The sequence below is a fragment of the Procambarus clarkii genome, chromosome 23 (genome assembly GCF_040958095.1).
Source record: "Procambarus clarkii isolate CNS0578487 chromosome 23, FALCON_Pclarkii_2.0, whole genome shotgun sequence".
Taxonomy (NCBI): domain Eukaryota; kingdom Metazoa; phylum Arthropoda; class Malacostraca; order Decapoda; family Cambaridae; genus Procambarus; species Procambarus clarkii.
This window is the reverse complement of record NC_091172.1, coordinates 42,710,941-42,736,327: the sequence shown is the minus strand read 5'-3', so window position 1 is coordinate 42,736,327 and position 25,387 is coordinate 42,710,941. Positions and strand designations below refer to the sequence as shown.

Here is a 25,387-nt window from a genome sequence, read left to right as displayed (position 1 = left end):
ACTTGTTTAACTAAATCATGTGATAATGAACATAAATTTAAAATTTGTACTAAACTCTCTGAATGAGGAAATGAGAACTCTGTATGAATGGAATAAAAACCATCAAAGTTTTCCTAAAATAAAATAAAGCCTTAAGATATCATAAAGGTGTAATGGAGGCAAAAATAAATTTAATTTTTTTATTTTAGTCTTTACAGTTGAAGATTTGATTCAATAAATTTGCAGATGCATTGAAAAAGATATAACTCGCAAAGTTAGGCATAACTCAGGATATCTATAAGCAAAAAAGATGTAACTGAAAAAGTTAAGCATAACTCAGGATATCTATAAACCAAAAATATAACTTACAAAGTTAAACATAACTCAGAATATTTTTAAACTCACAAGAAAAACAGGAACTCCAGTCCCAGTTGGAGTATTTATAAACATTCAGAAAAGGTTTGACATTAGCATAGTAAGCCCAGTCAAATATTAATAAGTCACTAGAGGCATGCAGGCCGCCTGAATCATGGAGGGCTGCAAACGTGACTACTGGGATTCCGGGGATCACTGTCCTTGCGGCTCGGTCTGTGACCTGGCCTCTGACAACGTGGTGATACTTCTGGTACAGTTGGATGAAGGTCACATCCACCACCTATCGACCAGTTAGTTAAATGTCCATAGTGGGGAAGTTGCTTGAAACAATAACTGAATATAGTATTGAAGTTAGTCTTGAGGAACACAGTAAACGTCGCAGCTGTTGGCAGGGACCTAGTTCCTCACAATACGATAGATGTACACCACTGCATCACACGTATTGTCATAGTTTGGCACCACCGTCCTTACTTCCTGTTGAACACAAAAACGCAAAAGTTTACCTTTTGACAGTAAATGATATGAGAACATTACTCTGGTAACAAAGTCAATTGGATAGAGGTAGAGTGTTAAGGGAAAACTTATACCTGAACCTGAATGTTCTAATTTCATCAACACAAGACAGAACACGAAACAATGGGTATTGAATAGAAGTGTTTGTAGAAAGCCTATTGGTCCATAGTTCTTGATGCTTCTATATTGGAGCGGAGTCTTGAGGTGGGTAGAATATAGTTGTGCATTAATTGGCTTTTGATTGCTGGTGTTGACTTCTTGATGTGTAGTGCCTCGCAAACGTCAAGCCGCCTGCCATCGCTGTATCTATCGATGATTTCTGTGTTGTTTACTAAGGATTTCTCTGGCGATGGTTTGGTTGTGGGAAGAGATTATATGTTCCTTAATGGAGCCCTGTTGCTTATGCATCGTTAAACGCCTAGAAAGAGATGTTGTTGTCTTGCCTATATACTGGGTTTTTTGGAGCTTACAGTCCCCAAGAGGGCATTTGAAGGCATAGACGACGTTAGTCTCTTTTAAAGCGTTCTGTTTTGTGTCTGGAGAGTTTCTCATGAGTAGGCTGGCCGTTTTTCTGGTTTTATAGAAAATCGTCAGTTGTATCCTCTGATTTTTGTCTGTAGGGATAACGTTTCTATTACAATATCTTTCAGGACCCTTTCCTCCGTTTCATGAGCTGTGGAAAAGAAGTTCCTGTAAAATAGTCTAATAGGGGGTATAGGTGTTGTGTTAGTTGTCTCTTCAGAGGTTGCATGGCGTTTCACTTTCCTTCTTATGATGTCTTCGACGAAACCATTGGAGAAGCCGTTGTTGACTAGGACCTGATTACTTTACTTAATAATTTACTTAGTAACTCTGCAAATAGCACATCCTGGCTGACTTTACTTAATAATTTACTTAGTAACTCTGCAAATAGCACATCCTGGCTGACTTTACTTAATAATTTACTTAGTAACTCTGCAAATAGCACATCCTGGCTGACTTTACTTAATAAACAACACAGAAATCATCGATAGATACAGCGATAGCAGGCGGCTTGACGTTTGCGAGGCACTACACATCAAGAAGTCAACACCAGCAATCAACAGCCAATTAATGCACAACTATATTCTACCCACCTCAAGACTCCGCTCCAATATAGAAGCATCAAGAAATATGGACCAATAGGCTTTCTACAAACACTTCTATTCAATACCCATTGTTTCGTGTTTTGTCTTGTGTTGATGAAATTAATACCCTATTAATACCACCTCTTGTTCTGTCTTGTGTTGATAAAATTAATACCCTATTAATGCCACCTCACCCCATCCACCTCACTCAAATGTAGATATAAAATCGGAGATGCGTAAGTTCTATTCAGTTGTGTATTTGTAAACTAAAGTCTTTGAAAATGTAATAAGTTTTACGAAACGCGCTCGTGTCGCGTCAGACTAGAAATAAAAATGAATTTTGGAGAATTGATTTTTGATTTACCTCCAACAGTGAAAAGAAATGTACGAAAGATTGAGAAAATTCGTGTTAGAATTATTAATCTTACTTTTTCGGTCATATTTAATAATATATATATATATATATATATATATATATATATATATATATATATATATATATATATATATATATATATATATATATATATATATATATATATATATATATACATATATATATATATTATTAAATATGACCGAAAAAGTAAGATTAATAATTCTAACACGAATTTTCTCAATCTTTCGTACATTTCTTTTCACTGTTGGAGGTAAATCAAAAATCAATTTTCCAAAATTCATTATTGGAATATATATTCCAATATATATATTCCAATATATATATATATATTGGAATATAATTCATTATATATATATATATATATATATATATATATATATATATATATATATATATATATATATATATGTATATATATATATATATATATATATATATATATATATATGTATATATATATATATATATATATATATATATATATATATATATATATATATATATATATATATATATATATATATTAGTATATTTTGGTAGCAGTCTTTCCTGTAGACATATATTATTAAATATGACCGAAAAAGTAAGATTAATAATTCTAACACGAATTTTCTCAATCTTTCGTACATTACGCTTCACTGTTGGAGGTAAATCAAAAATCACTTCTCCAAAATTCATTTTTATTTCTAGTCTGACGCGACACGGGCGCGTTTCGTAAAACTTATTACATTTTCAAAGACTTCACAAATACACAACTGATTAGAACTTATGTCTCTCTGATATTATATCTACATTTGAGTGAGGTGGGAAGGGTGATGTGGCATTAACACAAGACAGAACAGGAGGGGATATTAATAGGGTATTAAAAGTATCAACACAAGACAGAACAGAAACAATGGGTATTGAATAGAAGTGTTTGTAGAAAGCCTATTGGTCCATATTTCTTGATGCTTCTATATTGGAGCGGAGTCTTGAGGTGGGTAGAATATAGTTGTGCAATAATTGGCTGTTGATTGCTGGTGTTGACTTCTTGATGTGTAGTGCCTCGCAAACGTCAAGCCGCCTGCTATCGCTGTATCTATCGATAATTTCTGTGTTGTTTACTAGTATTTCTCTGGCGATGGTTTGGTTATGGGAAGAGATTATATGTTCCTTAATGGAGCCCTGTTGCTTATGCATCGTTAAACGCCTAGAAAGAGATGTTGTTGTCTTGCCTATATACTGGGTTTTTTGGAGCTTACAGTCCCCAAGTGGGCATTTGAAGGCATAGACGACGTTAGTCTCTTTTAAAGCGTTCTGTTTTGTGTCTGGAGAGTTTCTCATGAGTAGGCTGGCCGTTTTTCTGGTTTTATAGTAAATCGTCAGTTGTATCCTCTGATTTTTGTCTGTAGGGATAACGTTTCTATTAACAATATCTTTCAGGACCCTTTCCTCCGTTTTATGAGCTGTGGAAAAGAAGTTCCTGTAAAATAGTCTAATAGGGGGTATAGGTGTTGTGTTAGTTGTCTCTTCAGAGGTTGCATGGCTTTTCACTTTCCTTCTTATGATGTCTTCGATGAAACCATTGGAGAAGCCGTTATTGACTAGGACCTGCCTTACCCTACAGAGTTCTTCGTCGACTTGCTTCCATTCTGAGCTGTGGCTGAGAGCACGGTCGACGTATGCGTTAACAACACTCCTCTTGTACCTGTCGGGGCAGTCGCTGTTGGCATTTAGGCACATTCCTATGTTTGTTTCCTTAGTGTAGACTGCAGTGTGGAAACCTCCGCCCTTTTCCATGACTGTTACATCTAGAAAAGGCAGCTTCCCATCCTTTTCCGTCTCGTAAGTGAAACGCAGCACGGAATGAATTTTGGAGAAGTGATTTTTTATTTACCTCCAACAGGGAAGCGTAATGTACGAAAGATTGAGAAAATTCGTGTTAGAATTATTAATCTTACTTTTTCGGTCATATTTAATAATATATATATATATATATATATATATATATATATATATATATATATATATATATATATATATATATATATATATATATATATATTGTTAAATATGACCAAAAAAGCAAGATTAGATTAATAATTCTAACACGAATTTTCTCTATGATTCTTATATTTTTTTCACTGTTGATGGTAACTGAAAAATCAATTCTCCAAAATTAATTTTTATTTCTAGTCTGATGGGACACTTGAGCGCGTTTCGTAAAACTTATTACATTTTCAAAGACTTTAGTTTACACACACACAACTATAACTGAATAGAGCTTAAACATCTTCGATTTTTTATACCTGCATTTGGGTGAGGTGATATGTTAAAACAGTTTTGGATGAGGTGAAAACAAACTTTCAACACAAGACAGAACACGAAACAATGGGTATTGAAGGTAAGAATGGAAATCATTGCAGAGGGCTTATTGGCCCATATTTCTTGGTGCTTCTATATTGGAGCAGAGTCTTGAAGGGGGTAGAATATAGTTGTGCATTAATTGGCAGTTGATTGCTGGTGTTGACTTCTTGATGTGTAGTGCCTCGCAGATGTCAAGCCGCCTGCTATCGCTGTATCTATCAATGATTTCTGTGTTGTTTGCTAAGATTTCTCTGGTGATGGTTTGGTTGTGGGAAGAGATTATATGTTCCTTAATGGAGCCCTGTTGCTTATGCATCGTTAAACGCCTGGAAAGAGCTGTTGTCTTGCCTATACACTGAGTTTTTTGAGGCTTACAGTCCCCAGGAGGGCATTTGAAGGCATAGACGACGTTGGTCTCTTTTAAAGCGTTCTGCTTTGTGTCTGGAGAGTTTCTCATGAGTAAACTGGCCGTTTTCTTGGTTTTATAGTAAATCGTCAGTAGCTGTGGAAAAGAAGTTCCTGTAAAATAGTCTAATAGGGGGTATAGGTGTTGTGTTAGCTGTCTTTTCAGAGGTTGCATGGCGTTTCACTTTCCTTCTTATGATGTCTTCAATGAAACCATTAGAGAAGCCGTTGTTGAATAGGACCTGCCTTACCCTATTGAGTTCTTCGTCGACTTGCTTCCATCCTGAGCTGTGGCTGAGAGCACGGTCGACATAAGCGTTAACAACACTCCTCTTGTACCTGTCTGGGCAGTCACTGTTGGCATTTAGGTACATTTCTATGTTTGTTTCCTTAGTGTAGACTGCAGTGTGGAAACCTCCAATCCTTTCCATGACTGTTACATCTACAAAGGGCAGCTTCCCATCTTTCTCCATCTCGTAAGTGAAACACAACACATAATTCTGCTCAAATGCCACCTTCAGCTCCTGCAGATGTTTGACATCAGGTACCTGTGTAAAAATGTCGTCAACATACCTGCAGTATATGGCCGGTTTCAAGTTCATGTTGACTAAGACTTTTTGCTCAATGGTACTCATGTAGAAGTTTGCAAACAGGACACTTAAGGGAGAACCCATGGCGACCCCATCAAGCTTGGAGTAGTTTCCTTAGAATGTTTTCTGGTATCTCAAGAAGAGTAGAGGACGGATCACGATACACTCTGTCCGCTATCATCCCGATTGTTTCATCCACAGGTACGTTGGTAAACAGTGATTCTACGTCCAATGAGGCTCTTATTCCTGTGGCCCGTGTTCCCCGCAGTAAGTCAACAAATTCCTTTGGAGACTTCAGGCTGAAGGCGCAAGGGACATAAGGAGTCAGCAAGCCGTTGAGTCGTTTCGCCAGTCTGTACATGGGTGTGGGTATCTGGCTGATGATTGGCCGAAGTGGGTTTCCAGGCTTATGTGTCTTGACATTTCCATACGCATATCCAGGTTTATATTCCCCAATAATCTTTGGCAGGTGGAGTCCGGATTTCTTGGCGTTCACAGATCCGGACACCACCTGCCAAAAATTATTGGGGAATATAATCCTGGATACGCGTATGGACATGTCATGGAGGTTTCCACACTGCAGTCTACACTAAGGAAACAAACATAGGAATGTGCCTCAATGCCAACAGTTACTGCCCAGACAGGTACAAGAGGAGTGTTGTTAACGCTTACGTCGACCGTGCTCTCAGCCACAGCTCAGGATGGAAGCAAGTCGATGAAGAACTCTGCAGCGTAAGGCAGGTCCTAGTTAACAAAGGCTTCTCCAATGGTTTCGTTGAAGACATCATAAGAAGGAAGGTTAAACGCCATGCAACCACTGAAGAGACAACAAACACAACACCTGTACCCCCTATTAGACTATTTTACAGGAACTTCTTTTCCACAGCTCATAAAACGGAGGAAGGGGTCCTGAAAGATATTGTTAATAGAAACGTTATCCCAACAGACAAAAATCAGAAGTTACAATTGACGATTTACTATAAAACCAAAAAAACGGCCAACCTACTCATGAGAAACTCTCCAGACACAAAGCAGAACGCTTTAAAAGAGAACATATAATCTCTTCCCACAACCAGACCATCACCAGAGAAGTCTTAACAAAAAACACAGAAATCATCGATAGATACAGCAATAGCAGGCGGCTTGATATCTGCAAGGCACTACACATTAAGAAGTCGACACCAGCAATCAACAGCCAATTAATGCACAACTATATCCTACCCACTTCAAGACTCCGCACCAATATAGAAACATCAAGAAATATGGGCCAATAGGCCCTTTGCAGTTACTTCCATTCTTCCCGTTAACTTATAAAATATTATACCCATTGTTTCGTGTTCTGTCTTGTGTTGAAAGTTTGTTTTCACCTCATCCAAAACTGTTGTAACATATCACCTCACCCAAATGCAGATATAAAATCGAAGCTGTTTGAACTTTGTTCAGTTACAGTTGTGTGTGTGTGTAAACTAAAGTCTTTGAAAATGTAATAAGTTTAACGAAACGCGTTCAAGTGTCGCATCAGACTAGAAATAAAAATGAATTTTGGAGAATTGATTTTTCAGCTACCATCAACAGTGAAAAGAAATATAAGACACATAGAGAAAATTCGTGTTAGAATTATTAATCTTGCTTTTTCGGTCATATTTAACAATATATATATATATATATATATATATATATATATATATATATATATATATATATATATATATATATATATATATATATATATATATATATATATATATATATATAATGACTGAAAACTCACTCCCCAGAAGTGACTCGAACCCATACTCCCAGGAGCAACGCAACTGGTAACTACAGGGCGCCTTAATCCGCTTGACCATCACGGCCGGACAAAAGGAAGTGATAGCCGAAGCTATTTGAACCACTTCCCCGCCGGCAACTCGGATGGTAGTCTTGGGCATAACATTTCACCAAATCACCTCATTCTTTGGGGCACACGTGAGGAACACGAATGCGAACAAGCCTGAATGGTCCCCAGGACTATATGCGACTGAAAACTCACTCCCCAGAAGTGACTCGAACCCATACTCCCAGGAGCATCGCAACTGGTAACTACAGGGCGCCTTAATCCGCTTGACCATCACGGCCAGACAAAAGGAAGTGATAGCCGAAACTATTTGAACCACTTCCCCGCCGGCAACTCAGATGGTAATCTTGGGCATAGCATGTCACCAAATCACCTCATTCTTTGGGGCACATGTGAGGAACACAAATGCGAACAAGCCTGAATGGTCCCCAGGACTATATGCGGCTGAAAACTCACACCCCAGAAGTGACTCGAACCCATACTCCCAGGAGCAACGCAACTGGTAACTACAGGGCGCCTTAATCCGCTTGACCATCACGGCCGGACAAAAGGAAGTGATAGCCGAAGCTATTTGAGCCACTTCCCCGCTGGCAACTCGGATGGTAATCTTGGGCATAGCATTTCACCAAATCACCTCATTCTTTGGGGCACACGTGAGGAACACAAATGCGAACAAGCCTGAATGGTCCCCAGGACTATATGCGACTGAAAACTCACACCCCCGAAGTGACTCGAACCCATACTCCCAGGAGCAACGCAACTGGTAACTACAGGGCGCCTTAATCCGCTTGACCATCACGGCCGGACAAAAGGAAGTGATAGCCGAAGCTATTTGAACCACTTCCCCGCCGGCAACTCGGATGGTAATCTTGGGCATAGCATTTCACCAAATCACCTCATTCTTTGGGGCACACGTGAGGAACACAAATGCGAACAAGCCTGAATGGTCCCCAGGACTATATGCGACTGAAAACTCACACCCCAGAAGTGACTCGAACCCATACTCCCAGGAGCAACGCAACTGGTAACTACAGGGCGCCTTAATCCGCTTTAAAACTTTAATTTTAATGTGTTTTTCATGTGAGGGAAATCTTCGAATCCTCTTTACCGATTGCTTTGAAATTTTGACGCAACGTTGCATTCGAATAGAGGAGCGTTTTTATTTACCTACTATATACATGCTTTACCTGTGATAGGAAAAACAGGATTTTTTGGAAAATCAGCACCATCTGTAGGACGGAAGAGCAACACATGCTGTAAACTCTGAAAGTTCTTTTCCGATTGCTTTGAAATTTTTTTCAATTGAAAATCGGCGTGCCAATTATCATGTTGCGAAATATCAACCAGCCAAAACTTCGCAACGCCACGCGGCTTGCTGTAAAAAATTGATCAGCGACGTCGTAGAAGCAACAATCTTGACAGGACCTTTCACAAGTGGAGATGTCCTTATTCCTCGCATTCTTATGATTCCAACAGATATGCCATTTCAATTTAAGATATTGTAATTTCCAATTCGATTGGCGTTTGCAATCACCATCAACAAAGCTCAGGGCCAATCTTCAGAATTGTGCAGTTTATATTTAGACACGGATTGCTTCTCACATAGAAAATTATATTTCGTGTGTTCTAGAGTTGGCAAACCAGACAGTTTCTATATTTCTACAGATAACGGAACAACAAAAAATATTGTATACCCACAAACATTGTAAAATTAAACATATTAGAAAGTTGCGCTTTCCTTTTTCTTTCTTTCCCACTTACCCAGACTGAGCCACAGCAACGCGTGGTGGGTACTGCTAGTATATATATATATATATATATATATATATATATATATATATATATATATATATATATATATATATATATATATATATATATATATATATATATATATATATATATATACACTTACATCAGCTGGCAGGTGTACATGATCTCAATTTTACACGCTGTGCCACAGAGTGGGCCTCTCGTGCAGGGCCATCACCACAACCACCATCCCCAAAAGCCCACAAGCAATCCAGCTGGGATGGCTCCATTGTAGACCAAGTTGCTGCAGAGTGCCTGGGTGCGGCAACAACACAACACGACATTGCTCGCCTCACAGCAGTAGCAGCCTCACATGCAGGGGATTTCCTGTTAGCAACCCCAATGTCGGCCACTGGCACGCGTCTCACACCACACGCCCTCCGAATTGCTGTGGCCCTCCGCCTTGCTGCCCCAATCCACACCAGATATAGGTGTATTTGCGGCGAGGTGGTGGCTGACAGGTACGGCCACCATGACCTACTCTGCCAAAGCACAGGGGAATGGCACTCGAGGCACAGTGAAGTTAATGACATCATCAAGAGGAGCCTCACCACAGCTGGATGCCCAGCTGAAAGAGAGCCCCGTTACCTAACGCCCCGTAACTCTGATGCTCATATTGGTTGCCCGGATGGTATCACAGTGAACCCCTGGAAGAATGGCAAGCAGTTGGTATGGGACTACACGTGCGTATCAACCCTGGCTAACACCTACATTGACCTCAGGTGGCGCTGCCACCCACAGGGAAGCAGCCAAATCCCGTAAGTATAGAGAACTGGATCACCACTACAATTTTGTCCCTATTGCTTCTGAGACACTCGGCTCCTGGGGTAAAAGTGCTACCAGTTTTTTGAAGGAACTGGGTTCTAGGCTCATTGAAATAAGGGACCCTAGAGCTGCCAGCTTTCTTTTCCAGCGCCTCAGCGTGGCGATACAGAGGGGAAATGCGCACTGCATCCAGGGTTCCTGCCCACCATCTGAGGAGCTGGAGGAACTCGACAACCTATGATAACCATCTTTGTAACCTATATGTAACTCCTTTTTTGTAACAAAGTTCAAATAAAGCAAATATATATGTGTACATACAAAAGAATGGGGGTGGTAGGAGAAGATAATATTAGTGTTCAGTGAGAAACCACAAGGTCTCCTCTGAATACTTTTTATTTTCTTCTCCGAGGCTATGGGTCCCCACATTGGCACCAGAGGTGGTACCCTCACTATATATTTTATTATTATATATATATATATATATATATATATATATATATATATATATATATATATATATATATATATATATATATATAAGTATGCAGAATAATAAAATGTATTTAGCTTGTTTACGTCTTGCCATCTTTCACGAATGGTACATTTTGTTCCTAATAAGACCACAACATTTGAGGATTTTCCGGGTCCCGGGCAACCGGGGCGCCTCTGACCCCTAGGTCGTTGCCCTCAACCAGCAACAACTACAACAACACTAGAGGAAATATTACCTTGTGCCACAATCCCTGTTGTTCGAGGCGCTCCATGTGTGGCTCCAGCTTGTCCTTGTAAGCCTCCACTGTCGTCAGGTACTTCACATCCGTCACAATTATCACCAGACCACCTGCGGGACAGGATGAGTATTAGTACCTAAAAAAGGTGTTGCCTTTCAACACCCAGTGCTAGCAGGCGCTGCGCACTAGACCTGCCTGACAGTGTTCGTGAGCGTGGACGGTGTTGTCCACCACCACTGGTGAGTGTGGAAGATGCTGTCCAACAATTCTCAATCATTTCGGGTGGTGGTCCCGCCCGTTCTTGTGGGCGTTCCCAACGTCAAGGAACTGTCATACTGAGGTGTCTTATCCTAACCTACCACAGGACCCAAAAAAGAAAACGAGATAATATGTCAATATTGCGAGCCGCTTCCATTTTCTCTAACAACAATTTTTGGTTTTAACAGAGTATACATCAACATGTGACGCTGTGTTAGGAAGACGGGTCACCCAGTCATGTGACGCTGTGTTAGGAGGGCGGGCCACCTAGTCATGTGACGCTGTGTTAGGAGGGCGGGCCACCTAGTCATGTGACGCTGTGTTAGGAGGGCGGGTCACCCAGTCATGTGACGCTGTGTTAAGAGGGCGGGCCACCTAGTCATGTGATGCTGTGTTAGGGGGGATGGGTCACCCAGTCATGTGACGCTCTGTTAGGAGGATGGGTCACCTAGTCATGTGACGCTGTGTTAGGGGGACGGGCCACCTAGTCATGTGACGCTGTGTTAGGAGGGCGGGCCACCTAGTCATGTGACGCTGTGTTAGGAGGGCGGGTCACCCAGTCATGTGACGCTGTGTTAAGAGGGCGGGCCACCTAGTCATGTGATGCTGTGTTAGGGGGGATGGGTCACCCAGTCATGTGACGCTCTGTTAGGAGGATGGGTCACCTAGTCATGTGACGCTGTGTTAGGGGGACGGGCCACCTAGTCATGTGACGCTGTGTTAGGGGGACGGGCCACCTAGTCATGTGACGCTGTGTTAGGGGGACGGGCCACCTAGTCATGTGACGCTGTGTTAGGGGGACGGGCCACCAAGTCATATGACGCTGTGTTAGGGGGACGGGCCACCTAGTCATGTGACGCTGTGTTAGGGGGACGGGCCACCTAGTCATGTGACGCTGTGTTAGGGGGACGGGCCACCTAGTCATGTGACGCTGTGTTAGGGGGACGGGCCACCTAGTCATGTGACGCTGTGTTAGGGGGACGGGCCACCTAGTCATGTGACGCTGTGTTAGGGGGACGGGCCACCTAGTCATGTGACGCTGTGTTAGGGGGACGGGCCACCAAGTCATATGACGCTGTGTTAGGGGGACGGGCCACCTAGTCATGTGACGCTGTGTTAGGGGGACGGGCCACCTAGTCATGTGACGCTGTGTTAGGGGGACGGGCCACCTAGTCATGTGACGCTGTGTTAGGGGGACGGGCCACCTAGTCATGTGACGCTGTGTTAGGGGGACGGGCCACCAAGTCATATGACGCTGTGTTAGGAGGAGTAGAGTAAAGTGCGACTAGAACCGCTCGCACCACCTGCGCAGGTGAGCCCAAAGGGTTCACCTGCACAGGTGATGCACAGGTAGCTAGTCGCACGGTGTTTTGGGGGGTTCCCCGGGTGTTTGGCACGTGTCGGTGCATGGCGTGTGGGTGCACAGGGCCTTTGACCGAGGGTTGTGTTGGAGTGGGGGCGGGAGGCTATATGGTTGTATGTGGTCATGAAGGGAGAGTAAAGGAAGAGGAGGAGAAAAGGAGAAGAGGAGAGGAATAGTAGTAGATGAATATGTATGAGTAAGTTCCATAGAGTTAATCCTGTGTGTAGATAGATAGATGGGAGTATGTAGGTTATGTAGAGGAGGGAGGGGCCCCCCTACCTGGCAAGGATATGTTGAGGAGGGAGGAGGTCCCACCCCCCTGAGAGGGTAGGAGATCAGGCTCTTAAGATGGGTAAGGGGTGGGAGAAGGAGGGGAAAGGGAAGGGAACAGGTGGCGGCGGCTTTGACTGATAGCGCGGGTCTCTGTTTTATGTAGTGTTAATATTTCTTACCAATTCTTTGCCTGTGGTGGGGGTCTCCAATATCTTCATGTTGCAGTCAAGAGGTGTACACGGATGGAGGTCACAGTAACAAATGAGGGTGTGAATTTACCCGTACTGTTTTTGTAATCAGGGTGGGTGGGGCATCCCTCTCCCTCCACTCCCTGACTTTCTAGAGTGGTAAGAAGCAGGACCACATACCGCCACATAGACCTGAGAAGTGTCACCACATGGCACATGGATGAGTGCAGAAGTTAATGTTTTGAACCGTTCTCCTCTTGAAGAGTGAGACGCATCTGCCGGAAATGACAGCAATACGGTGCACCATACTCACTCCTGTCACAGCTCTCTCTGCCACATAGCAGCAGCGGCACATAGGCCATGAGGCAGCCCACATACCTCAATGTAGGAGAACTGTACTGGTGTGTGGTCTTTGATGCCCCACGCGAAGGGGGCATATCAAACGCAAAAATTCGGAAAAAAATCTAATATTTCTGAAATATTTATAAAAAGACTACAACGTTCTAGCAACACTTTGGCGCAAACCGGATAATGTTATGATATAAATTAAAGTATTTATGGTACATTTGCATGCTTAATTGTGCAGAATCCGGTGCCCCGCGGCTGTGGCGCGCCAAGAGTATTGCGTCTTACGTTCTAAACGTCAAAATTTTCGTAATAACGTCGTAAATATCGATGTATGCATAAGGAGTAAATATACACTCATTCGGCAACCTTCTCATCCCTTGTTGGGCTATAGGGAGCTCCCAGCCCCCAGTCACCTCGTGTGTCCGATAGAGTGCGGACTGTTCTGACGCGCGCTCCATTATCGTTCCTGGAATAGCGCATTGTTGCGTCAACTGCACAAACTCTTATAAAGAGATAGTGCCAGAAGATAAGAGCAACAAATCTGGCACTCGGTCGCCGTCTTTATCAGTGAAAGAAAGCCGCTTTAGCGCGAAGAGTAATATCCAGTGAGAGATGGTGGCGCACCGACACCTCCTCAACCTTCCTCACACACCACCTCAACCTTCCTCACACACCACCTAAACCTTCCTCACACACCACCTCAACCTTCCTCACACACCTCAACCTTCCTCACACACCTTCCTCAACCCTCCTAGACCCTCCTCACACACCTTCCTAGACCTCCCTCCCTCCAACAAGCCGAGACAAGCTCCTGAGGAAGGTGATCCAGCAATCATGCAGGTGCCTACTAGTGCCCAATGCAGTGCCACCTTGAGGACCCACAATTCGGACCAATGTCAATAGGTTAGTATGTTTTAGTGTTATAATTTGGTATTTTGTAATTATTGTAATATGTATGTGCAGGATACATATATATATATATATGACATATATACATATATATATACATATATATATATATATATATATATATATATATATATATATATATATATATATATATATATATATATATATATATATATATATATATATATATATATATATGGGATAAATGTGAGGTGAAACATAGGGGTAACTGCAGAAGGCTTATTGGCCCATACAAGGCAGCTCCTATCTAAACACAAAGATTAATCCAGTGTAATTGGCCTATTATGTTGGACATTGTCTTCTGTGTAAAATAGAAATAAAATAGAATAAAAATAAAATAAAATAGAAAATATATATATATATATATATATATATATAATTTTTTTTTTTTTTTTTACAATTTTTTTCAATTTTTTTTTTTTCGTTTGTTATCAGGGGATGTGCATGGAACTTGCATACCTTGCTCAATGGATGCCTATCTGCAAGGGTGCCAATTATGAACGAAATAGGTCGATGTCAAACTCAGCTACAGGTGGCCGAACTTTGATCTTATTTTACTCAGGTAAGTAATTTACAACTTCAAGGTGTTTCACAGCTTTCATTTATTAATCAATTTACATGCAAATTACTCCTTATATGTAGAGTTTGTGCTTCTACAGCCCTATGTAGACATTTTAGTCAAAAGTCCATTTGTTGATTTTATAAAAATTTATAAACATCATATATTGCATATTTTTGGAAGGGTAACTTTGAATAATTATATTATTGCACTAAACACTTTTTTGATAAAACTGCTCACATCAATCCTTTATTATATGCTAATTTTAACATCTGAGTGTTATATAAATGATTTTAGTTGACACATGTGTTCCCTGAAATTTTTTGAAAATGTTGAAAATTCGTTGCATAATACGTTCTGTATTTCCTTTCTCCATTTCTATTTAGGGTGTGATGCTGAAACTTGGACTAGTTGCAGCCCCTTCTATACCCATTCCATGAATAAATTTTCAAAAAAAATCGGAACATTTGTAATTTGCGTTTTGATATGCCCCCAAGTGGTGTTATATGTCGCACCCTCCCACCACCCCCCTCCCGTGCAGGTGACAGTTATTAATTCCCCACTTCAGATTTTCCCAGGCTGGCATAAACGAGGTAAACACATATATATATTTATATATATTTATATATATATATATATATATATATATATATATGTCGTACCTAATAGCCAGAACGCACTTCTCAGCCTACTATTCAAGGCCCGATTTGCCTAATAAGCCAAATTTTCATGAATTAATGTTTTTTTCGTCTACCTAACCTACCTAACCTAACCTAACCTAGCTTTTTTTGGCTACCTAACCTAACCTTACCTATAAATATAGGTTAGGTTAGGTTAGGTAGGGTTGGTTAGGTTCGGTCATATATCTACATAAAATTTAACTCCAATAAAAAAAAATTGACCTCATACATAGAGAAAAGGGTTGCTTTATCATTTCATAAGAAAAAAATTATAGTAAATATATTAATTCAGGAAAACTTGGCTTATTAGGCAAATCGGGCCTTGAATAGTAGGCTGAGAAGTGAGTTCTGGCTACTAGGTACGACATATATATATATATATATATATATATATATATGCATAATATAATATATATAATATGCATAATATATATATATATATATATTATATATATATATATATATTATATATATATATATATATATATATATATATATATATATATATATATATATATATATATATATATATATATATATATATATAATGTCTCTGTATTTATATCAAATAAAGTTTATAGCCCGAGGTAGAGATCTTTTTTTAATCTCACTTATAATTTTGCTTCTCCACTCCAAACCAGTCAGGACTGTAGGTCCAGATTCGGAACTCCGGTCCGGTTTGGAGTGGAGACGGGTTCAACTAAAAATGGGCTCACATGAAATGATTTCGATGTTCAGTAAGCACTTACTGAGCGGTTAACCGAATGCCTGAGACCCCAATACATGGTTGATGTTAGTAGTATTTTATTTTACGATGGAAAACTTTAAACTAAACTAAAAATGAACTCGCGAGAAGTGATTTCCCCATTCAGTAAACACTTGCTGAGATGATGATAACTGAATGACTCAGAAACCCAATGCATGGGTGATGATGGTAGTATTTAATTTAAGATGGAAAAGATTTAAACTAAACAGAAATGAACCCACATGAAGTGATTCCCACGTTCAGTAAACACTTACTGAGTTGTAAACTGAATGTCTAAGTCACCCAATACATGGTTGATGATGATAGTAATATTTTAAGATTGGGAAACTTTAAACTAAAGTAAATGAGCACACATGAAGTGATTTTCCACGTTCAGTGAACATTTACTGAGTTGTAAACTGAATGTCTGAGCCACCCAATACAGGGCTGATGCAAGTAGTATTTTATTTTACGATGGAAATACTTAAAACTAAACAAAAATGACCACACACGAAGTGATTCCCACGTTCAGTAAACACTTACTGAGTTGTAAACTGACTGTCTAAGACACCCAATACGTTGTTGTTGTTGATAGTAATATTTTAAGATTGGAAAACTTTAAACTAAACTAAATAATTACACATGAAGAGATTTCCACGTTCAGTAAACACTGAGTTGCAAACTGAATGTCTGAGCCACCCAATACAAGGTTTATGACAGTAGTATTTTATTTTACGATTGAAAAAATTAAACTAAAATGAACTCACATGAAGAAATGTAAGTAGCGAACATGTCTCCTCAGCTCTTTTATCTTCCGCAGTCTTTCCTCCTATCTCAACCCTATTAGTTCATGTTCCCGTGTTTCACTTTTTGTTTAAACTAAATCTACACAAGCGATATGAAATGAGAAAAAATCTCAAATTATGCTATGTTATCAGTGCTTGATTAAAAATATTAAGAGTGGTGAACATTCTGTGTCATTGTCTTGCTACGATATTAAAAGTCTACGTTTTCGCTGGGGCTACTGTTGCGCATAGTCCTCTTGCTAAGGCGGGTCGGTGTCAGAATTGTCAAAATGATGTACGTTGCATACATCAGATGTTTAGTGGATTATGCTGCACCTCTGCTTGTTTGATGTCTGTAAGAAAGCTTGGAGGGTTTGAAAAATTGCAGAACGAAGCCTTGAGGAAAACCCTTGGGTGGTCTCGTACCACAAAGATACTTAATATGAGAAAGGAACTTATGTCAAATTGGTATAAAAAAATGCTTAGGCTAACTCATCCTAACCCTTGTATAGAAGCCCTCCAGAATTTCTTTATTGAAGATCAGCATTGTTCCAAATGGATAACAAAAAACTGGAACTCGACTCAGAATGTATCAGGTTCATGATTTGCACCAAGAGAAACAACAACAGCACTTTCCTGCACCGTGGGAGATTACACCCTTTCCACCCAAGAAGCAAATTAGAGATGAGCCCAAGCTGTGTCTTGAGGCAAAGCTCAACGCCTTAAGCCATATTGATGCTCTGTCCACAGAGCACTCTCTCTCTCAAATCATATACACTGATGGTTCCCTACACCGCACCACGGGTGCAGCTGGAAGTGCAGTTGTTCTGACAATGGGCGATGGCTTGTACTTTGAGTGGGGAGTCCGTATAAACAACTGGGCCTCTACCCTTCAGACTGAACTATTTGCCTTGCTCCTTGCACTGAAATGTGTACATGTCTCCAAACTTGATACATTAATTGTAAGTGACTCCTTATCATCCTTAAATGCTCTCAACTCTTTAAGACATAACTGTAACATGATCGTGTCCGAAGCTAGACACAAAATACAACAAAATTATTAACGATGGTAACAGAGTCCATTTCATGTGGTCTCCATCTCATGTTGGCCTCCGAATGCATGATAGAGCTGATACGTTAGCCAAAGAATCTGCCTTTAAAGGAGGAGTCGTTGAGTGTAACCTTGGACTGTCAATGAGCAATCTGAGAGCAGCAGTACACCGAGAACTTCACCAAGATCCTGTAGATCTGAGGCAAAGTGAAATTGACACTGCTTAATTTAGAAACTGTACTTGTGGTGGGTCGAGGGCGGTCGATCTCGAACCCATTGTCGATGCGCCGACTTATATTGAATTTTGTAACTAGCTCATCAAGATTGTAACTTGCTTAGCTAAATGAATTGTGGTGTTCAGTCCTTGAGCCTCTGTAACCCTTTCCAATACCGCCCGCAAGATGGGTATGGGGTGCATAATAAGTGAACTAAACTATCATAAAGTGCTAATGGCATAAGGTCAGCCTGACGAAACTGTAGATCCTATGTTCTACCAAATTGAAGCCGGGTATTTCATTAATGGCTCAACTCGAGAGAGAAGCAGTCTATCCCATAACATATTAGAGTCTTCAGTCCACTGTTGCTGTTTGACTTACTGAGTTACTGAGGGATGGTTTTAAAATATAGTAATAATAATAATAATAATAATAATAATAATAATAATAATAATATCTAGACTAAGATTCGTAAGGTATATGTGGTAATCACACAGTTAACAAAAAATATTAGAGTTTGTAGGTAGTGATCACGTCTCCCCAAACTATTCCGTCTTTCAGCGTGGTGTGTCCTCTGGTGAGCACGTGTGGATTGGGATGGCATCTGTGTGTTTGTGAACTGGGTCACTACTCTACATATGAACAGAAATAATACTACTACTAAAGGCTTTGCATTGAACATCCGGTCTGGGAAGAGTGAAGTGATGCTTGATGGTTTGGGCTGGGGAGGGGGGTTGTGGTGTGGGTGGATGGGGGTGAGGGTAAGGTCACCCAAAAACCTCGCTCATCTCAGTACACCTCAAACAACCGCCCTAGATGTGTGTAATGGTGAACACAGTAATATTTATTTGGTAAGAGAGATGAAATGGAGATAACTCCCCCATCTGTGTACTAGCTAAACCCTTTCTACAGATTGGATGGTTGACTAGGATGACAAGAAGGTTCGATGGAGTGGATGAATGACTCTTCCCTTCTGTCTGCGTTTTTCCACATTAGTCATATATATGCTTACTTGCTAACAGCGCATGCTTGGAATTTGTGTGGGTAACATTGCTCACCTATGGGAGAGAGAGAGAGAGAGAGAGAATGATTGGCGCGTTTGAGGTATAGCGGAGGTCAGACAGCGATGTGTTTGCCGACCTCGCCCATCTCACTACACCTCAAACCCCACTAAAAATGTTTCCCTCATTCATTCAGTAAACGGCTACCTACTGACTTTGACGAATAGAGAGAGAGAAAAGCATGTAGGATTTGTTATAAGAAAATTGAAGACTGGTAGTCACCTTTAAGATAAAAAAAATTGGTTGGACTTTGTATGTGGGGAAGATGGCTCACCTATGGGAGAGAGCTCACGGGTCATTGGAAAGGAACGGGTGTTTTAAGACATGAACTAATGTCAACCCTCTTAGCAGATCTCCGATCCACTGAGAGAGAGAGAGATACACCACTGAGAGAGAGATAGAGAGGTAGACATCTTTTAAAAATGGTTCCCTCATTCAGTAAACGCTAACCTACAGACTTTGTTTGACTGAGTTTACTGAGTGATGCTAAATGGGGGCAGTAGTTTGATAGATAGAAGAAAATTCATTAAACGCTAACCTACTGACTTTGACTGACTGAGTTTACTTAGAGACATGCATGTAAGCCCCCCTTAACCTCTGAGGGGGAAAGTAAACAGACTTGAGTACTAGGTGTAGAGGGAGAGGGGTGGAGGGCCTGCTGGAGCATGGGTTGGGTGAGCGGTATTACCTCATTTACCCCCAGTTATGTGTCTAACTCCTAAGAGGGGAGCCGCCCACAAAGGCTCTCTCTCCGCCCAGGCCTGCATTTGGAATTTGTATGTTGAGGTCATGGCTCACCTTTGAGAAAGAACAATGACACACTCAATGCTACGAGGAGGTTCGTTACTCAGAGTCCAAGCAAAATTATAAGCGAGATTCAAAAAAGATCTCTACCTCAGGCTATAAACTTCATTTGATATGAATACAAAGACACATATATAATATATATATATATATATATATATATATATATATATATATATATATATATATATATATATATATATATATTATTTATATATATATATATATATATATATATATATATATATATATATATATATATATATATATATATATATATATATATATATTGACCAGACCACACACTAGAAGTTGAAGGGACGACGACGTTTCGGTCCGTCCTGGACCATTCTCAAGTCGATGAGAATGTCATCGACTTGAGCCCTGTTGCTCATGTTGCTGTTGCTGTAGCCCTGTTGCTTATGCAACAGGGCTCCATTAAGGAACATATAATCTCTTCCCACAACCAGACCATCACCTGAGAAGTCTTAACAAAAAACACGGAAATCATCGATATATACAGCGACAGCAGGCGGCTTGATATCTGCGAGGCACTACACATTAAGAAGTCAACACCAGCAATCAACAGCCAATTAATTCATAACTATATTCTACCCACTTCAAGACTCCTCACCAATATAGAAGCATCAAGAAATATGGTCCAATAGGCCCTTTGCATTTACTTCCATTCTTCCCCTTTTAACTTTACCCAGTATTACCCAATATTTCGTGTTCTATCTTGTGTTGAAAGTTTGTTTTCACCTCATCCAAAACTGTTGTAACATATCACCTCACCCAAATGCAGGTATATAAAATGAAAAACCGTTTGAATTGTATCATAGTAAGAAATCTGTTTGCAGGTTATGGTTGTGTGTGTGTAAACTAAAGTCTTTGAAAATGTAATAAGTTGTTATGAAACGCGTTCAAGTGTCGCGTCAGACTAGAAATAAAAATGAATTTTCGAGAATTGATTTTTCAATTACCATCTTCAGTGAAAAGAAATATTGAGAATTACACATCACAGAAGTGTGATGTGTAACACCACATCACAGGCATTACACATCAAGAAGTCAACACCAGCAATCAACAGCCAATTAATGCACAACTTTATTCTACCCACCTCAAGACTCTGCTCCAGTATAGAAGCATCAAGAAATATGGACCAATAGGCTTTCTACAATCACTTCTATTCAATACCCATTGTTTCATGTTCTGGCTTGTGTTGATGAAATTAATACCTTATTAAATACCACCTCACCCCATCTACCTCACTCAAATATAGATATAATCAAAATCGGAGATGTGTAAGTTCTATTCAGTTGTGTATTTGTTAACTAAAGTCTTTGAAAATGTAATAAGTTTTACGAAACGCGCTCAAGTGTCGCGTCAGACTAGAAATAAAAATGAATTTTGGAGAATTGATTTTTGAATTACCTCCAACAGTGAAAAGAAATGTACGAAAGATTGAGAAAATTCGTGTTAGAATTATTAATCTTACTTTTTCGGTCATACTTAATAATATATATATATATATATATATATATATATATATATATATATATATATATATATATATATATATATATATATATATATATATATATATATATATATATATATATATATATATATATATATATATATATATATATATATATATATGTGTGTGTGTGTTTACCTCGTTTATGCCAGCCTGGGAAAATCTGAAGTGGGGAATCGATAACTGTCACCTGCACGGGAGGGGGGTGGTGGGAGGGTGCGACATATAACACCACTTTAACGCGCGGGGCATCAAAGACCACACACCAGTACAGTTCTCCTACATTGAGGTATGTGGGCTGCCTCATGGCCTATGTGCCGCTGCTGCTATGTGGCAGAGAGAGCTGTGACAGGAGTGAGTATGGTGCACCGTATTGCTGTCATTTCCGGCAGATGCGTCTCACTCTTCAAGAGGAGAACGGTTCAAAACATTAACTTCTGCACTCATCCATGTGCCATGTGGTGACACTTCTCAGGTCTATGTGGCGGTATGTGGTCCTGCTTCTTACCACTCTAGAAAGTCAGGGAGTGGAGGGAGAGGGATGCCCCACCCACCCTGATTACAAAAACAGTACGGGTAAATTCACACCCTCATTTGTTACTGTGACCTCCATCCGTGTACACCTCTTGACTGCAACATGAAGATATTGGAGACCCCCACCACAGGCAAAGAATTGGTAAGAAATATTAACACTACATAAAACAGAGACCCGCGCTATCAGTCAAAGCCCCCGCCACCTGTTCCCTTCCCTTTCCCCTCCTTCTCCCACCCCTTACCCATCTTAAGAGCCTGATCTCCTACCCTCTCAGGGGGATGGGACCTCCTCCCTCCTCAACATATCCTTGCCAGGTAGGGGGGCCCCTCCCACCTCTACATAACCTACATACTCCCATCTATCTATCTACACACAGGATTAACTCTATGGCACTTACTCATACATATTCATCTACTACTATTCCTCTCCTCTTCTCCTTTTCTCCTCCTCTTCCTTTACTCTCCCTTTATGACCACATACAACCACATAGCCTCCCGCCCCCACTCCAACACAACCCTCGGTCAAAGGCCCTGTGCACCCACACGCCATGCACCGACACGTGCCAAACACCCGGGGAACCCCCCAAAACACCGTGCGACTAGCTACCTGTGCAGGTGAACCCTTTGGGGTCACCTGCGCAGGTGGTGCGCGCGGTTCTAGTCGCACTTTACTAGGAGGATGGTACCAACACTGGTGTTGACCCAGTTCGGTGCGGCAGGCCGGGCTGTGCCCACACTCTCCCACATTGTCCAGTTCAATGTCTGTATCACTAGTGTCCGACGCCTGTGTTAGGTCTTTTTTTTAGTCTTCAGTATCACTGATATGGTCATCATCAAACAATATGTCCTGTATTTCCATATCTGATGAGTCAGACATGGTTGCTACTTTGAAACTGAGACTCCACACTGCTGTGGGGCTTGCTGGGAATAGAAAAAAATGTCGGAGGCTCACTGGAGGCCTGATGCCTCTATCTCGTACCCAAGATTCCATGTGCTAGTTTTGAATCCTAAAAATATGCCCAAGATCGCCTTATGGCGCTCTGTGCAGCCTCGATCCAGCGCCATAAGGCGCCCTGCACAGTGCAGTGGTTAATATTCGGAGCATGATGGTCCACGTAACAATAAGCATCCTTAGGGAGCCCTGATGTGTAGTCCCATACACACACACACACAAAACCCTGATGAATAGCGCCACTCAGGGAGCTCTAATGTCTGTTTGCACTCACTGAATCCTGAGGTGTAGTTCCACTCAGTGAATCCTGATGTCTAGTCCCACTCAGTGAGCACTGGTGTGTAGTCCCACTCAGTGAGCACTGGTGTGTAGTCCCACTCAGTGAGCACTGGTGTGTAGTCCCACTCAGTGAGCACTGGTGTGTAGTCCCACTCAGTGAACCTTGATGTCTAGTCCCACTCAGTGAGCCCTGATGTCTAGTCCCACTCAGTGAGCACTGGTGTCTAGTCCCACTCAGTGAGCACTGGTGTATAGTCCCACTCAGTGAGCACTGGTGTCTAGTCCCACTCAGTGAGCACTGGTGTCTAGTCCCACTCAGTGAGCACTGGTGTCTAGTCCCACTCAGTGAGCCCTGATGTCTAGTCCCACTCAGTGAGCCCTGATGTCTAGTCCCACTCAGTGAGCCCTGATGTCTAGTCCCACTCAGTGAACCCTGGTGTGTGACCCCCCTCAATGAGCCCTGATGTCTAGAACCCAATCAGTGAGCCCTGGTGTCTAGTCACACTCAGGGAGCCCCTGAGGTATAACCCACTCAGGGAGCCCTGAGGTGAAGTGGGCGCATATGAAAGATTTATCCACAGTTATCAATCATTTCACATAAAATTAATGAAACACCGTAGATGGACAGTGAACTTTATCCGCCTTACGGTCACGTAAAGGCGATAAAAAATTACAAACAAGGAGCGATATCTCAGTGTTGTGGTACTGCAACTATTTATTTATTATCTACTTCTGACACTGTATTATGTAATGGTTATTGGGTGGGTTGGGAATACAGTTTAAGGCTTCTCACCTGGCTTGGTGATCCGGATAAATTCATCGATGGATTGAACAGGCATATGGTTCTCAGCCAGGCTGCCAGTGGTCACCACCACATCATATGTGTCTGGCAACATCACACAAGATAAACATAACCAGCAGCATCATTATCAACACAAGTATTGCGACATGATCACACATGATGTCATTACATGATTTGCACTGAAATCCTAAAAAATAAAAAAAAAAAAAATAAAATAGGAGACATTTAAATAAAACATCATATTTAATATAAATATAATAATTATACAGAATTTTTCAGTCAGCTTATTATATATAAGTGGACATTTCTACCCTTGACAAAGTACTCAAAACATCGTTATTATATTCAATTTGTCAAATTATTACATTTTAACATTCAAGTATATTTTGAGAAAGGACGTACTTGTGTAAGGTAGGATGTACTTGAGGATGGTAGGATGTATTTGGAGAGTGTATGATGTACATGAGGATGGTAGGATGTACTTGAGGATGGTAGGATGTACTTGAAGATGGTAGAAAGTATGTGGGATGTACTAAAGGTTGGTAGGATGTAGTTAAGTATGGGAGGATTCACTTAAATATGGAGGGATGTACTTGAGGATTGTAGGATGTACTTGAGAAATTTAGGATGTACATGAGTATTGTAGGATGTACCTGAGGACGGTAGGCGTATACTTGATGATGCTAGGATATACTTGAAGATGATAGGATGTACTTGAGGATTCTAGGATGTATTTGAGGATTCTAGGATGAACTTGAAAAAGGTAAGATATACTTGAGGAGGGTAGGATGTACTTGAGGATGGTATGATGTAATTGAGTATTTACAGATGTACTTGAGAATGGCTGAAAGTTCTACAGAATGGTAGGATGTACTTGAGTATTTTAGAATGTACTTGAATATAGTACGATGTTCTTGTCGATGGTGGTAGGATGTAGGTAACCTTGAGATGATTTCGGGGCTTTTAGTGTCCCGCGGCCCGGTCCTCGACCAGGCCTCCACCCCCAGGAAGCAGCCCGTGACAGCTGACTAACACCCAGGTACCTATTTTACTGCTAGGTAACAGGGGCATAGGGTGAAAAAAACTCTGCCCATTGTTTCTTACCGGCGCCTGGGATCGAACCCAGGACCATAGAATCACAAGTCCACCGTGCTGTCCGCT

The 25,387-nt window shown here is 40.8% G+C and overlaps 1 protein-coding gene and 1 long non-coding RNA gene across 2 annotated transcripts; one reads left to right on the top strand and one right to left on the bottom strand.

Annotated features, from left to right (window-relative positions):
- Positions 1 to 165: 165 nt before the first annotated feature.
- On the bottom strand, positions 166 to 24,397 carry LOC138367728 (methyltransferase-like protein 27). The gene is made up of 3 exons (XM_069329678.1): positions 24,218 to 24,397; positions 10,857 to 10,969; positions 166 to 828 (listed from the first exon to the last, which is right to left on the bottom strand). The coding sequence occupies exons 1-3, from the start codon at positions 24,318 to 24,320 to the stop codon at positions 751 to 753; spliced, it is 294 nt and encodes a 97-aa protein (XP_069185779.1). The 5' UTR covers positions 24,321 to 24,397; the 3' UTR covers positions 166 to 750.
- LOC138367727 (uncharacterized) lies at positions 14,064 to 15,365 on the top strand. Its single transcript, XR_011229419.1, has 3 exons — positions 14,064 to 14,192; positions 14,655 to 14,781; positions 15,165 to 15,365. It is a non-coding gene; the product is annotated as an uncharacterized lncRNA (long non-coding RNA).
- Positions 24,398 to 25,387: the final 990 nt, after the last annotated feature.